The 16,743-nt window shown below is 34.5% G+C and overlaps 1 protein-coding gene across 1 annotated transcript in view; it reads right to left on the bottom strand.

The window, feature by feature from the left end:
* Positions 1–359: 359 nt before the first annotated feature.
* NCKAP1 (NCK associated protein 1) overlaps positions 360–16,743 on the bottom strand; it is a 109,657-nt gene continuing 93,273 nt past the window's right edge. Inside the window, exons 24-31 of the mRNA XM_006760546.2 lie at positions 14,638–14,731; positions 10,621–10,703; positions 10,099–10,179; positions 7,004–7,097; positions 4,960–5,076; positions 4,250–4,359; positions 2,815–2,904; positions 360–1,279 (exon numbers count right to left, since the gene is read on the bottom strand). Of these exons, the coding sequence (XP_006760609.1) occupies positions 1,163–1,279; positions 2,815–2,904; positions 4,250–4,359; positions 4,960–5,076; positions 7,004–7,097; positions 10,099–10,179; positions 10,621–10,703; positions 14,638–14,731 (786 nt within the window). The 3' untranslated portion in view covers positions 360–1,162. The remainder of the gene's footprint in view (positions 1,280–2,814; positions 2,905–4,249; positions 4,360–4,959; positions 5,077–7,003; positions 7,098–10,098; positions 10,180–10,620; positions 10,704–14,637; positions 14,732–16,743) is intronic.

The raw sequence follows: 16,743 nt of genomic DNA, 5'->3' as shown, positions 1-16,743 counted from the left end.
CAACAACATTTTCACTAGTTCCACCATCATTCCTTCTCCCCTCCCCATTCTTTCAAGTAACTCTGTCCATCTATTTGGTCACAGATACAATTAGCAAGCTGATGTCACACAAGTTTCCTTTTAGTTTTGAATTTTTAAAAATGTTATGTAATTTTATTTTCTAATTTTAATATTTTTCCAGTGGAATGTTTTTCAAAACATTTAAACTAACCTTGTAATAGCTGACCTAGTGTCAAATGCTATATTTAGATATTTCTAAACTAAACTAAACCAAACTAAAGCTTATTTTAAACTAATACTTTCATGTTATTGAATAAATTTCTAAGGACCCCAAATTAAAGAAAACATTAAAAACGTGATACAGTCTAGTGTTTATTTTATGTTATGGCAGGTACACTTAATTTTCAAAAATTTAAAACATATAAAAAGTGGTTAGGGACTAACATTTTTATCAACAATTGATAGTGTTTAAGATTATTTATTATACAGCAGGGTACAATGGTAGTGCTAATGCCAATAGGGCACCATGGAAGTTAGTCTAAAAATTATCACTAGGCTTTATACAAGCAACAACATATGTTGCTGTTTTAGGATTTCAGGACACAGTCTGCTTCTAATGCTAAGCAGTCCTTTAACATTTTTAATGTTATACAGTGTTATAGTATTTAGTTTGGCAAATGTTTCAAAATAAAGTAGAAATGTATTCATAACATCACAGAAATGCACATCCAGTTTTGTTTTCAGTAAGAACCATAGGTACAGATCAGAACTCTTCCCTATATGAAATAATTTACACACAGATGAATGCTATATCGCTACCTAAAATAATCACTAAATACAATTCTTTTTGAGAAATAAACAAGCAAAGGTTTTTTTCATTATCAAATATCAAAAACATAGAGATAATGTATATTTTTCAAACAAATGATACTCTAAAATTATAGGGATAATTTCTGTGAATTCAGTGAATGTGCAACCTAAATCAACCAAGTATGTTGTAGTACAACTATATTAAGAAACCAATGATCAGAAAATACAACCATATGAAAAAAATTTATAATCCACAAAACTGTTTTTCAGGTCTTAAGGTAAAATAGCTCCACAGTTTACAGGTAAAACCCAGGCAACAAAAACGCGTGCTTGTCTTCAATAAGTAGATATTTTATGCAGAAGATGTAACACTTTGCTTGTAGACAGCATGGTATGCATTTCTCAGCAAGACATAAGGAAAACAAGATTCCAAAAGATCCATTGTTAAGAATGGGGATTCCTGCACAATCTGGAAAATTCCAAAATGCATTAGAATTCCAATTATTATGAGAACATTTACTGACAACTAATAACCATAATTTTACATTGTTACATTGTTCTTACTAGAAATAGACACAACTTATTTTCCCTTTACTTTAAAATCTGAAAGGTAAGTGTGCCACGGTGAATGCTCTCAGAAATCAGTTAACCAATGGGAACATACTACACACTTTCATAGTCTTCAACAATATCTATACTAATAAAAGGGTAATATGCTAATTAGACTGGGAGACCTTCTGGACAAAGCCATGGTGATGGGGCCAAAGCAGAGGCGGTTAGGGAAAGGAGCGGGGGGCAGCTGGGGGCGATCAAGCTGGCAAGGAGGAGGGGTTGAGGGCAAGCAGGCCGGCAAGGGGGGGCAGTTATGGATGATCAGACCAGAAGGGGGGCACAGTTGGGGGCAATCAGGCTGACAGGCAGAGTGTTTAGGGGCCATCAGGCAGGCAGGCAAGCAGGTGAACAGTTAGGAGCCAGTGGTGCCAGATTACAAGAGGGATCCCAGATTGGAGAGGGTGCAGGCCAGGCTGAGGGACACACCCCACCGTGCACAATTTTCATGCACCGGGCCACTAATATATATATAAAACGCTAAAATGCTAAGTGTCCCCTCGGGAGTTCGACCGGGAGACCAGGAGTTTGATCGCTCACTATGACATGCGCTGATCACCATGGGGCGGTGCAGAATGAAGGCAAGCCCCAGCCGGCAGCTGAAAGACCTTGATCGACCCTGATCACTGGCAAAGCCTAGGGACCCTACCTGTGCACAAATTTAATGCACTGGACCTCTAGTGTTAGACATAAAAGAGAATACAAACATTTAAAATGGCCATATCTTGAAGTCCAAATGGAGACCCAAGACTAGACTACAAAGCAAAATTAAACATCAAATCAACTATAATTAAGTGGTGAAAAGCTGTAAGTTCTAGAGAAGTTCAAAAGGAAGAAAGATTAACGTAGACCAGAGTAATCAGGAAAGTCTATCCATAAAAAGATTTGAGCTATGGGGTATGCTGAATCATTTAGACACAGACCTCTGCAGGTAAAGGAAATTATTCTAAGTGAGGAAAGAGCTTCATGGTAGAAACAAGCATGGCTGGTTCATGGAAGTCAAGAGAAGGAATGCACTATAGAGTATTATAGAAAATTGTATTAAATGGACAGAATGGAGTCAGACTACAGAAAATTGGAAGAGCTAAAACTAATACACTAGGAAAATATAAGACTCAAGTGTTTCCCAACAAGTTAAAAAACTACAAAGAATACCTTATAGGTAATGCTAATCTTTTATTTTGTTGTTTTCTGATATGATTACCATACTATAAAATACAGGCGATTGTCATTCTTTTTAGCAATTTTAGAAAGTGTAGGGTTTGGGGGAATGAGCACCCGGAATAAAAAAAGCACCTCAGCTCTTATTGATATTTAATCACTAAAAGCCAAGAAAAGACAATCAGGAATGGCTGGAACTTCTTTGTTGTCACTAAAAATTAAAATGAGACTTACCATATCTAGCAGTAAATAAACAGATTCTCTATTTCTTGTTGTTGTTTTGTCTGTCTCCTGGCCAATTTTCAGTAGACTGGAGGATGCAAGCTTAAAAGTATACATACATTTTAAGTGAGTTTTTTAAATAAAATGTTCACCAGTGACTTTTTATTTTCAGTATGCGTGGACTTACAGCAAATTTTAATCACTCAGCTGCTTATATAATGAGCAATTAAATGACAAATAAGATTCTTTACATTCAAGCAATAATTTAGAGAGCTATCCTATATAATAAAAGGGTAATATGCACATTGACCCTAACAGGGGGAACGACCGGTCACTATGATGTGCACTGACCACCAGGGGGCAGATGCTCAACGCAGGAGCTGCCCCGTGGTGATCCATGTGCTCCCACAGGGGAAGCTCCACTCAGCCATAGGCCAGGGAGCGGGCCTAAGTTGGCAGGTGGACATCCCCTGAGGAGTCCTCGACCGCAAGAGAGCGCAGGCCGGGCTGAGGGACCCCTCCTACCCTACCCCCCCCGAGTGCACAAATCTTCGTGCAATGGGCCTCTAGTTAAGGCATAACAGATACAAAAATAAATGTAATTAAATATTCTTATTGGTCTTTAAAACTGGTATTTTTCAGGGAAAAAAAGATTTAATTTTTATCTTTCTTATATCTGTATTAACTATATTTTTTAGTCCCCAAATAAGAAGAAAATTTCACACCAAGTTTCAATTAATGGGACATTAGGACAAGTCTTGAATAAAAGAAATACAGGAAATGAAAAAAGATTTTAATCTCAATACTGTTTTCTTTGAAACAGACATTTTCTCAAGTTAGTACTATAATTACTTTAAATGTTTTAAAAATAAACTTTTCTAAAAAGCTAACAGGATTTATAACTTGAAAAGAAGCATTATTCTAGTGTTCATTATACCATGATGCATCTTTCCTTTAAGTAAAATATGGAAAAGCTACATTGATAAAGGAAAGAGAGCTACACTAATATTAGAAACTAGAGCTATACTTCATGAGGCCAGAGTTAGCACAACCACCCTCTTTTGGAAGTAGTTTGTCATCATTTTCAGTCTTTCTCCAAATAAATGAATATAAGTAAAATATATCCTTTTAGACAGAACATCTTTTCTTTGCCTCAATTTTCCTTTGTTTTGTTTTTTCCTCTTTAAACCCTAGACAAAATTTTAAGGTACTAAAAACATCAGCTGAGAAAAAAAAGTCATCCTGCAGAACTCAAAAACTGGGAGACTTCTATGTTAAGGGGGAAAAATGCAAAACCAACTACTCCTTGATTTTAATGCCCTGCCTTACTTGTTCCTCCCCCTGCCCCCCAAATTAGTTAATTAAGAGAATTTATTCTCTTACATCTCATAGTTATTTTAAATTTTCTTTATAAAATGCCATGAGTTTTGCTACTGATAATACATACCGCCAGAAATTCTTTAAGACGATCTTCAATGCTTCCTTTGTGAATTGTAAACAAAGCTGCAGCAATCTGGTTGATAGCTTTGGCCAAGCAATGTATGTTATTGCAATGCCCTGAGAAAGTGCAAATAGGGTTTGTGGTTTGCGTGTGACCCCCAAATATCAAATAAGACATAGAGAGTAGATCTTGAACGACTTCACAATCTACATATATAGTGATGTGATTAAAAACAAGGCTGGGGCATAATCTGCCTTGCTCTCCTTTCACTTACATGAGGACTAGTACTTTTAAAAATAGCATAGCAAGTGAGCAACAAATGATTATGTCTGTATTAAACAAGCAATTAAGCCCTTAAAAGAAATCTTACATCAGTTTTATAATGTCTTAGACACGTAAAAAAGGAAATGCTTAGCTGCTTTACAAACATTTTCTTATCCAACCCTTAAAATAATCCTAAGAGATAGCTACTCCCTTCACCATCCATCCCCTGCCACAGATACATTCAAGCACCCATAAGCTCACAGAAACACGTTTCCTATATCAGAAAACTGGGATTTAGAAAAAGAAATACTGACTATTCAGGTTACAAAGCTAGTAAATGGCAGAACTTAACCCACCATTTTATTATAAAAAATAGTAATTACTTGAAAAGTATCTGCCATATCAAAACTGTTAACTTTTCCATTGATAAAATAATTTTAGACCACAATTACCTTCTATAGCAGGGCTATACTGAGACATCACATTACTGGCCAGTGTTGGCAAAGAAACTGCCACAAAGACCATGAGGAGGCAGGCAATTTTATATTCTTCTTCTGGACTTATGTTTTCTAAGGGAGAAAAATTAAAAATAAAACCAAGGTATTTCTTCTAGATTATTTAAAGAGTTGATCATCTAAACCAGAAAAGGCAAATTTAAATTTTTATATAAGGTATTTTATTTTGCCTGTACAAAACTGATCAGTTTTTTTACAAGAAATACAGAATGAATATAAATAATATGTTACTATTGGCTATTTCAATTCCCAAGGCATATCTCAAAGGCTGCTAATATATTTTTTTTAAATTTTAAGATTACTGGGCAAAAATAAATTAGGATAATTGGAACCCGAAATTTCCTTATTGAAAACTGATGATAAAATTATTTACAAGAAAATTCTATTTACTACAGTTTAGAAAATTTATTATCTCATAAAATCCTTAATATCTTTTTTATCTAAAATAGGTAAGAATGTAATTTGAAATGTACTATTTAAAAGGTATAAATGTGTAAAGTGGACTGGATTTCCAACCTCTCCATCTTAGAAGACAGAGGAACCAGTCATACATAAAAATAACTAGCATTGCCCAAGGCTTTTAAGATATAACCCTTTCAAAAATATTTATTGTATTGTGAACCAAAATTGTGGATTACCTTGTGCCTGGGAACTTCTAGTCACCCTACTATTCACTATCATATATAACTAAGAGTTGAACATAAGAAAAGAGCCAGAATATGTTTTTAAAATTTGGTTGGTTATGAAAAATACAGCTGTAGCAAATTAAGTAATAGTAGTAATTATCCATGTGACTATAATTAACATACTGCATGAATTACAAACATAAAGCAATATTAAATCAAAAAAGAACTGATGAACTCAGTTATACAGGCAAAGGACTAGGGGAGGGCATTTTAATGCCAGAAACAGATGAAATGTTATCTACTTTGTAGACAAATCTAGAAATATCAAGAGCATTCTGGGTACTACATTTCACAGGGCTGGCCTCAAAATCTCTTAAATGTTTATATTACATAATAATACAAAGAATCTTTATGGTTAGTAGCTCTAGTCCAGGGGTCCTCAAACTACCGCCCGCGGGCCATATGCAAATACAAGTATTATATTTGTTCCTGTTTTGTTTTTTTACTTCAAAATAAGCTATGTGCAGTGTGCATAGGAATTTGTTCATAGTTTTTTTTAAACTATAGTCCGGCCCTCCAACGGTCTGAGGGACAGTGAACTGGCCCCCTGTTTAAAAAGTTTGAGGACCCCTGCTCTAGTCCTATTTAAAAAAGGACACCCTTTTCTAGGTATCATCTCCATTACCATACAAATAAATATGGGCATACACCTTTATTTTCCCACCTCAAAAAAACTTCCTCTTGATTTTACTTCTGCCTCCAGCTACTATAATTTTATTTCTTTGCTCTTTTTTAAAGTAAAACTCTGAGAGTTTATCTCTAAATCCTTTTCTCCTATTCTCTCTTAAGCTCTTGCTAATCAGCGCTTTGCCCTGGAAACGCCATTGGCACTGCTCGCCATTGACACTGCTTGTGTCAGCATCACCCATTAATTCGACACAGCTGATCATTCCCTTTCCACTTTCCTGGAAGCTACTGTTTCCTGGTTTTTCTTATCCTTTACTGGTTCTTCCTTCTCAGTGTTTTGTTTGTTTTTAGTAGTTCCTCTTCTTTTCTCTGAGCTCTTAAAGTTGAGAGCATCCCAGGGCTCAGACTGCATCTACTCCACTAAATGGATTTATCAATCTAATCCAGTTTTATGACTTACATAATCTAATCTGTGTGATGACTATGCTGTAACTTAAGTTCCAGAATACAGAAATCTTTGTCTTTTCTGCATTGATATTTATCCCCCAAAAAGAAAAAAGCTTGACATAAAGTAGGCATTTGAATAAACAGATTAAGTATCACACCTATATCTGTGTTGCTCTGGTAATTTCAACTAAGACTACTACATATTTACTAATGCATTTTACCTGATTTTTGTGAAGAGAGAGCTACAACAAGGGCAGGATCAATCTCACAAGGCAATCCAGCAGCTGATGATAACTCATATACATTCATTGCAACCTGAGAAAGATATAAAAATTACAGAGTAGGAGATATTCTAGCAACGTTCTGAGAAATCTCACTTCAGTAAGAAAAGATATATTGTTTAAATTAGAGTCTGCCTACAATAACACTACAGAATTGTGAAAACTTGCTTGAAGCAGGAGGTACAGCAAAACTAAGCTACACTGGAGTAGATGATTTGGTACTTTGTGGTGTGTTGCTGCTGGTTATAACTTCCTACTGTTAGCCAAACAAAACTTGTATACTTTCTGTGGCAAATTCCAACAGAATCATTCTTAAGTTACTACTTTTCTTAAAAGCATGGATGTAAAATGTCAAGCCAAAAGAGATGAATATATGAACAAAAGTGAATCAAAGGTACTGGACTTATGTTTATATCCATATTTATTGAGTGAAAAATTATAGTGGCCTCATCATATCTATAATGTGATAAATTACTTACTATATCAGTTTTAGGGAATACCGATTTAAAACCTGATCAAGGGCACTGACCGGTTTGGCTCAGTGGATAGAGCATCGGCCTGCGGACTGAAGGGTCCCAGGTTCGATTCCAGTCAAGGGCATGTACCTTGGTTGCAGGCATAACCCCAGTAGGGGGTGTGCAGGAGGCAGCTGATCGATGTTTCTCTCTCATTGATGTTTCTCTCTATCCCTCTCCCTTCCTCTCTGTAAAAAAATCAATAAAATATATTTTTAAAAAAACCTGATCAAGGAATCTCTAATGACTAAAGTAATTTTTTGGTATCATATATGGACTCCAAATACTTAAGATATTCTGGCTGTTCCATACCTGTTAAAAACTACCTACATAATTGGTTACCTTTGATATTACAACAAAAAAAGCATAAGGTATGAAGTAAAACTGTGTATCTTAAAATAAATAGAAATTTCCATGGATTAAGTTCTAGATAAACACACAGGTTTTGATCCATTATTCACTCTACCCACAAAAATTTACTCAAAATTAACTATAAAACTCTCAGAAGAAAATATAGGCATAAATCTTTATGACTTTCGGTTAGGCAATGGTTTTTTAGATAAAAGCAATAATAGAAAAAAATAGATAAACTGGATTTCATCAAAATTAAAAACTTGTTCTTCAGAGGACACTATGAAGAAAATGAAATAAACACACAGAATAGAAAAGATTTGCAAATCATGTATCTATCAATGAACTTGTATCCAGAATGTATAAAGAACACTTACACCTCATAATTAAAGACAAACAACCAATTTGAAAAATGAGCAAAAGGATCTGAATAGACATTTCTCCAAAGAAGATATACAAACAGTCAATAAGCACCTGAAAAGATGTTCAACATATTTGCCACCAGGAAAATGCAAATCAAACAATATTTCACACACACAGTGTGTGCCATTCCACACACACTAGAATGACTATAATTAAGAAGACAGATAATAACAAGTATTGACAAGAATATAGAGAAAGTAAAACCACCATATACTGCTAGTGGGAATGCAAAATGATGCAGCCACTTTAAAACCATGTTGGCAGTTTTCCAAAAGGATAAAAATCACAGTTTCCATATGATCCAGCAATTCCACTCCTGGAATATATGCAAGAGAAATGAAAGCATATGTCCATACAAACACTTGTACACGGATATTGTTAGTAGCATTATTTATAATAGCCTAAAAGTGAAAACAATCCAAATGCTAATCAATTTAATGAATGGATTAATAAAATAAGGTATACAGCCAGACAATGGAATATTATTTGGCAATGTAAAAATGAAGTACTGTCTAGACGCAGTGGCTCAGTTGTTGAGTGGCAACCTATGAACCAGGAGGTCACGGTTCAATTCCCGGTCAGGGCACATACTGAAAGTTTGTTGGAATTTAAATACAATTATATCAGGTGCTAAGAGAATTAGATGGTTATGCAGAATACTAATTAGTATTCTCATAACCTACACACCAGTGTCTTCTCAAGGACTAATTCGTCTTTAATGTTTTCTTAACATTTTTCTACAGTGTTTCCACTTAAAAAATAATTTTGGCCCAGCCAGTGTGGCTCAGTGGTTGAGCATCGACCTATGAACCAACGAGGTCATGGTTTGATTCCTGGTCAGGGCACATGCCCAGGTTGCAGACTTGATCCCCAGTGTGCAGGCATGCAGGAGGCAGCTCTCATCACTGATATTTCTCTCTCTCTCTCCCTCTCCCTTCCTCTCTGAAATCAATAGAAAATATATTTTAAAAAAACACAAGAGAGGTAGATGTGAGAACGCATACAGATCTGGTTATCTCATAGGATGTGCATGTAGAAGAGAGGGGTAGAGTTAAGAATAGAGTGGGAGAAGGATGGAACAAGCGATAGATAAGCTTTAAATTTGAGAGAAGGCTCGAGTGTCATACAAGAGTTTAGAGAACCTTTTTCAGTCAGTGTTTTTCAAAATATGTGAAACCAAAAACAACCATTCCAAGAAACATAAAAGCTTAAAAGGCATCGGTCTGAGCTGACATGTCACTTACCAGATGTGTCATCCTAAAACAAAAATTGTGCAATTCAGTTAAGGCTACCAACCTCCTATCTTGTATTTATTAAGAACAAAATATTTTAAAAATTAGAATTTATATAGCCTACAATTAATTTTCTAAAATATTTTTTTAACATCAATTTAAAAAACTGACTGGATTTATCTCTATTTAAAACAAAACAGCACTTATTTTATTATCTCATCTTCCTCATTCAGCTCATGACCATGTAGAAACAGCTATCAGTTTAAAGAAGAAAAGATCAATATTGACCCATTTTACATTGGTAGAGATGATCAAGGAAGATTAACTTTAAAAATGCCTGCTTATTATTTTGGTGCTGAGCTTACAAAGATGCATTTTCAAAGGCAAGCATGCTCACTAATCACTCTAAAATAGAAACTTTACTATAGTTTGGGATTTATTAAATTTTATTTCATATGCAACTGAAAAATATTTCATTTTAGAAACTGTAAAATCCAAATAAAAGTTTCATTACCTTCATATCAGTTTCCCTTGGAATGTGGTCCTTGAAATCTTCAATTGAACTTACAAGAAAAGGAATGTGGTAGGACAAGACCTACACAGGACAACAAAAAAGAACACAGCATTATTTTTAAATGGCGACCTCTAAAGTTATGAAATATTACCATTTGATTACTTCTAGTTTTCATAGAAATTACTTTTCTTTACCTATTGTCATGTAATCTTCAGTACTAAGATACACAGAAATGAAATGTATGTATTCAATGCCAAACTGAATACAGGCAAATGGAAAATGCTTTAATGAAAAGTTGAAAAAGTAACTCAATATCCAGGCAAGTTATACCCCCAGAATTTCAATACCAAAACAAAAAAAGTTTAAGTATCTTTAATTTCTACATACTTTATTTTAAATGACTATGAGAACTGGAACTTTAATTATATCACTGCCTACTATAAATTTAGAGTAGCTTTTAATTTCTGGGAAATTAAAAGGGATTATCTGAATATAGCATATGTACTTATAATGGTTTCTTACATCTCTAAGTGCTTCTTGTGCCAATGAGCGGAAGGATAAAATTACACCAATTATTGTCATCCTCTTCAAGACACTGTCAACAGCTAAATTTGAAGGAAGGGGAGAAGAGAGGAGCATGAATTAGATTCTTTCTTAACCTTGAAGAAAACTCTTAGTCATGAAATTCCCATGATAAAAGGCACAACCAATAGCATTTTACTTTAACAAATGATTAAAGAGGCAAATGTATTGAAAGCTGATATAAAAATTAATCATAGTTTACTGCAAATGGAATATACTCCATTCTTCAAAATGGTTTATCAGTGGTCAGCAAACTCATTAGTCAACAGAACCAAATATCAACAGTACAACGATTGAAATTTCTTTTGAGAGCCAAATTTTTTAAACTTAAACTATATAGGTAGGTACATTGTTATTAACTTAATTAGGGTACTCCTAAGGCTTAGGAAGAGCCACACGCAAGGGGCCAAAGAGCCGTAGTTTGCCGACCACGGGTTTAGATGGTTCACCAGACTCTTGGAAAAATCGTATGTTGAAATCCTAACTCCCAAAGCTGATGGTATTAGGAGGTAGGACCTTTGGAAGGTGCTCAAGTCAGGAGGGTGGAGTCCTAATGAATTCAATTAGTGTCTTATAAGAAGCTACAGTGTGATATCCTTAACCCCTTACATCATGTGGAAATTCAGTGAGAAATCTGCAACCCTGAAGAAGATCCTCACATGGTCATGTTGGCACCATTATCTTGGACTTCCACAACTGTGACAAATAAGTTTCCATTGTTTATAAACTACCCAGTCTGTAGTGTTTTGGTTTAGAAGTTCAAATGAGTAAGACACATCCCATGGAACAAATACTAGAGAACGGATGGCGAACCTATGACACACGTGTCAGAGGTGACACACGAACCCATTTTTTTGGTTGATTTTTCTTTGTTAAATGGCATTTAAGTATATAAAATAAATATCAAAAATATAAGTCTTTGTTTTACTATGGTTGCAAATATCAAAAAATTTCTATATGTGACACGGCACCAGAGTTAAGTTAGGGTTTTTCATAATGCTGGCACGCCGAGCTCAAAAGGTTCGCCATCACTGAACTAGAGCAATGGCTATGTGGGTCCTGGGCCAGGCAAGCAAAAGGTAGTGGGAGACAGGACAGAAAAGAATGGCTGGATGTGAAGTTTATCCAAATAATGGTTTCTGAACACTATGCTAAGTAGTTTATACTATCCTTCAAGCAATACGTAGATTATTCAGGGTTTTCAAAAATATAAAGAATGATATGAAAAGAAGTATGTTTAAAAAAATATGACTCTGAATGCCAGAGACAGGTTAGAAAGTGAAGACTGAATGCATGTTAAGAAGCCATGACTGGCCCTGGCCAGTGTGGCTCAGTTGGTTGGAGCATCATCCTGTTCACCAAAAGGTTACCAGTTCCATTCCCGGTCAGGGCATATGCCCAGGTTGCAAGCTCGATCCCCGGTTGGGGGGCAGTGGATCAATATTTTGCTCTCACATCAATTTTTCTCTCTCTCCCTCTGCCTTCACCCCTCTCTTTAAAAATCAATTAAAAAAAAAAAGCCATGACTGTAGTTCATGATAAAGCCATAAACAAGAACCACAGGAGTAGATTTGGGAACATAAAATGATGAAGTAAACAAGGTGAAAGATAAATATTGCTTTTTCTTTTTAAAGATGTTTGTTGACTATGAAAATCCAACTATTCTAAAAGTACATCAACTTCGCCAAAACCGGTTTGGCTCAGTGGATAGAGCGTCGGCCTGTGGACTGAAGGGTCCCAGGTTCGATTCTGGTCAAGGGCATGTACCTGGGTTGCGGGCACATCCCCGGTGGGAGATGTGCAGGAGGCAGCTAATCGATGTTTCTCTCTCATCGATGTTTCTAACTCTCTATCTCTCTCCCTTCCTCTCTGTAAAAAATCAATAAAATATATTTTAAAAAAAATAAAAGTACATCAACTTCTGGACATGGGGTAAAAGAAGCACAAATGTAGAGGTCGGAGACAAAAGAGAGTAATCTGAAAAATAGTTCAACTGAAAACGTAGCTTTCTCTATTTCCCTGAATAAGGTACCCTTAAGCAGATTTTTTTTCAAATTCCAAAAAATGATTTAATAAATTATATCTAAAGATAAATTTGATATATATGGGTATTAAAACAACAATTTACCTTTTGATTTTGGCCAATTACAAAGGTCATGAATCACCACTATTATAGATAAAATTCAAGTAAACAGACTCTAGATAAAGGATGATGAATTTTATTTTGAAACCTATAACTTCTGGTTGGAATTTTAACAAATTCTATGTTGTTTCAATTCCACAAATAGGAGAGTTAAACTAACAGTAAACAGGCATTGAACAGTGCAGTAGCTTAGTTGTTTCTAACCAGATGCTCTTTATGAGCAGAACATTAACTAGGGTGAAGACTAGTTGGGTGTTCAAATGAGTATTATAAAATGGGACAAACACGAAACATACAAAAAAGTTAGGAATAAGTAAAAAAAGATTAGAAAATGCAAGTACATAATAAAATAAGAGATCAAGTAGTTATTTAATAATTTCTTGCTAAAAAATGTATTCACTCTCCTCTTCCTATTATGCTACCAAGTCAATTTTTTCTTTGATTCCATTTTTTAAGTATCATACAGTAAACCTGACCTTTCTTTCCCCTTTTGGTATACAGCTCTAGGAAAAATAATTAACATGTGTAGATTTGTGTTATCACCATCACCACCACTGTGATGAACAGTTTCTTCAACCTAAAATACCCCCTCATTGTTTTCTGTGTATAGTTCTGGCAACCACTGATATACCCTACAAGGCAAACTGTAGTGTAATTTTATGCTAATTTATATGCTAAGTTTATATTTTTTTAAAGCAAGATAAGATAGCTTAATAAAATTTGATACAGTTGTAAAACATTTAAAAGAAAAATATCAAAGGCAAAGTATGTAAAACACATGAATTGATCACTTTTTTTTTTCTTAAGGATTACTTTTTATTTGGGAAAATAAACTTTCTGGTTTTCTCAAATGCAAAGATTATTTTTTTTGAATTTCACTAATTTTCTAATGTTGGGAAGCCTTTAAATGAATCAAAAGAAGCATGACTTTAAAATAGTTTATAATTATAACTTTAAGTTCATGAACAAAAAGCAGGTGAAAATAAAATCAAGTGCATCTAAAGAAGTTATCAGGCTAAACATACTTTATTAAAAATTTAAGACTCACTCCTATTTCACAATATACCTCCCACAAAAAACTCAATGTCAACTGTCAAAAAGATATTGAAAAGGATTTTTTTTAAGGTGTAGGCCCAGGTTTTCATGCAATGAATACTAGTTAGCAATAAAAAGGAACAAATTACTGATTCACTTAACACAGGTGGGCAAATCTCAAACATATGCTAAAGTCAGACACAAAAAGGGTATGACTTAGTTTATATAAAATTCTAGAACAGCATATTTAATCTATAGTGTGGTAGAAATCAGGTAAGTCCCCTGTATTGGGGGCTGGGATGGACACTGACTATACAGGGACATGAGGAGACTCTGAGGTGGCGGGACTGCTCTCTGTCTTGATTACAATAGTGACTACATGGATGTATGCATTTATCACAATCCATCACACAGTTCACTTAAGTGTGTGCATCTATTATATGTAAAGTGTACCTCAATCAGGTTGATTTTTAGAAAGTGACAGACTCAAAAGTTAATTCTCCTTTAATCCAAATTAATATAGATTTACTATATTCAATTTAATGGGTTCATGAACTAACTGTTAATATTCAAAATATTTGACACATGGTACTAAGAATACAGTAAAAACATTGTGAAACAGATACTTAAATGGATCCTTTGAAAAATTTTCCAGTTCTCTTCATAAGCTAAAGAGTACTTATTCATAATTTATTACTATTTTATGTTTACAAATTTTAAGCAAAAGCTAAATACTTTGGTCTTCTTAATGCTTCTAAAAAGTATCAGAAGTTACCCACATGATAATCTTTTAAAGAGTGCAGCCATCTGGTCTGGTTTGTCAAAGCTGGTCCTCATTTGTGTTAGCACATCAACATTCTCCACCACAAGTTTCTAAAAAAGAGAAAGATCCCAGGTCAGCATAGATCTCCTTGTGTTAATGAGATAAGAGCATGCTTGGATATTACAATCTGGCATGTGGGAAATAAAATTCATGATATCCAGATGCACTATACTATATATTTTTGTTGTTGTTTTAATAAAGGAATCTTAAAATTATTTACACAGGCTTAATGTTTGCTTCAGTTTGCAAAGTCAGGAAGAGGAGTTCAGGAAAAAAGCCATAAAGATAAGTAGGAGGATAAAGGATTATCTTATCTTAGACACAGAACAGCATCAATAATAAAAAGCAGACACGGAAGTGGATATAATGAGCAATAAATTCCACCAAAACAACAACTGACCGAAGACAGCCTAGAGTTCATTGATGGATATATACAATCAGAAGGACAGTAACTTATTAGGGTATGGTACCACTTCAAGGAGATGATAATAAAGCAATAGTTTCCAACACAAATTATCAAAGGGAAGTGCCAACTATGTACCTTCTCTTTCATAGACCATCGAGAGAGAAAAGGAAGGAGAATAGAAAGAAAGAAGGGATATAAATAAGGGAAGGGAGTGAAGGATAACTATTCAAGAAAATCTCATTAAAGGATGTTTTGCTTAAAAGAAACACTGGAAAGTAATTTAATTTAAAAATTACAACTAAGACAAATGTAATTAATTTGAAAAATAACAGATATATGTATTTGTAAAGCTTAGATGTATGTATTTGAAATATGCAGGGATGAAGCTTGGATTTTGATATATGTAACTGTAAATACATATATCCAGGCTCTATCCCTGCATATTTCAATTCAGCAGGTCTAGCTGCAGAGATATAGAAGGCATACTGTTAAAGTGCCATAGTGGTTTTGTTACAAGCCAAGGGCTAATGACATCTGATTTAAGGGGAGCAAGAAAAACTATACAGAAAATCTATAAAACTCATTTTTCCTATAGTCATATGCATTTGGTTTAGGTTTCTTGATATTACTTCAGATTATTTCTCTTTATGCTCCCAACGAAATGTTCTGCTTCAGTCACAATTATGTGCTAAATTCAAGTTCTATAGTCTCTGATCAGAATGCCTGCTCTTTCTGGGGCCAATACCATACTTGTCTCATTCTAAAACTTGATTCAACCAATATATGTTCAAACTACATACCCAATCCTAACACTACTTATGCAACTTGAACATAATATCACATCAGTGAATCAAAGACACCACTGAATTTTAAATTCACCATTACCTTATGTGCCACTAAGAAAAACAACACTCTACCAATTAAACTTCAATGTTTTCTAATTAGCTGACTATAAGATGCATACAATTTCAGAAATATAGGATAATTGTTTTAGAATTAATAAATTACAGTATATATTTAATAGTAAGAATACTATAATCATTTTTAAGCTCCTGTACGAGGCAATTTACAAATAACCTCATTTACCTGGATCCAAATGAGGGAGAGAATATTCCAATTTTACAACAGAGGAAACTAAGGCTCAGAGAAGTTACATAACTTGCCCAAAGTGGCAAAGATTTTAAGTGGAAAAGATTTTAAGTGGCAAAATTTGGAAACTGAATATAGGCATGTTTGATTTAAAAATCCAGCCCCTTAAACACTAAAGAAATGGTTTCCAATCTTCAGTGTACATCAGAATGATCTGGAGAACTTTATTAACTAAAACTGATATTGCTGGGTCCCAGCACCACACATTCTGATTCAGCAGGTCTGAAATAGAGCCAAAAAAGGTGCATTTTTAACAAGTGCCAAGCTAATGCTGCTGACGACGATCTGGGGAAAATTATTTAAAGGCACTGATTAATATCACTGGTGAATGAACTGAACACTGGAAGTAATACTAGGAATTACCAACTAAATCAGTGATGGCGAACCTTTTGAGCTCGGCATGTCAGCATTTTGAAAAACCCTAACTTAACTCTGGTGACGTGTCACATATAGAAATTCTTTGATATTTGCAACCATAGTAAAACAAAGACTTATATTTTTGATATT

The sequence above is a fragment of the Myotis davidii genome, unplaced genomic scaffold, assembly GCF_000327345.1.
Source record: "Myotis davidii unplaced genomic scaffold, ASM32734v1 scaffold370, whole genome shotgun sequence".
NCBI classification, from domain to species: domain Eukaryota; kingdom Metazoa; phylum Chordata; class Mammalia; order Chiroptera; family Vespertilionidae; genus Myotis; species Myotis davidii.
Note: the sequence above shows the minus strand (reverse complement) of the source record. Positions and strands in the feature narration are given on the sequence as shown.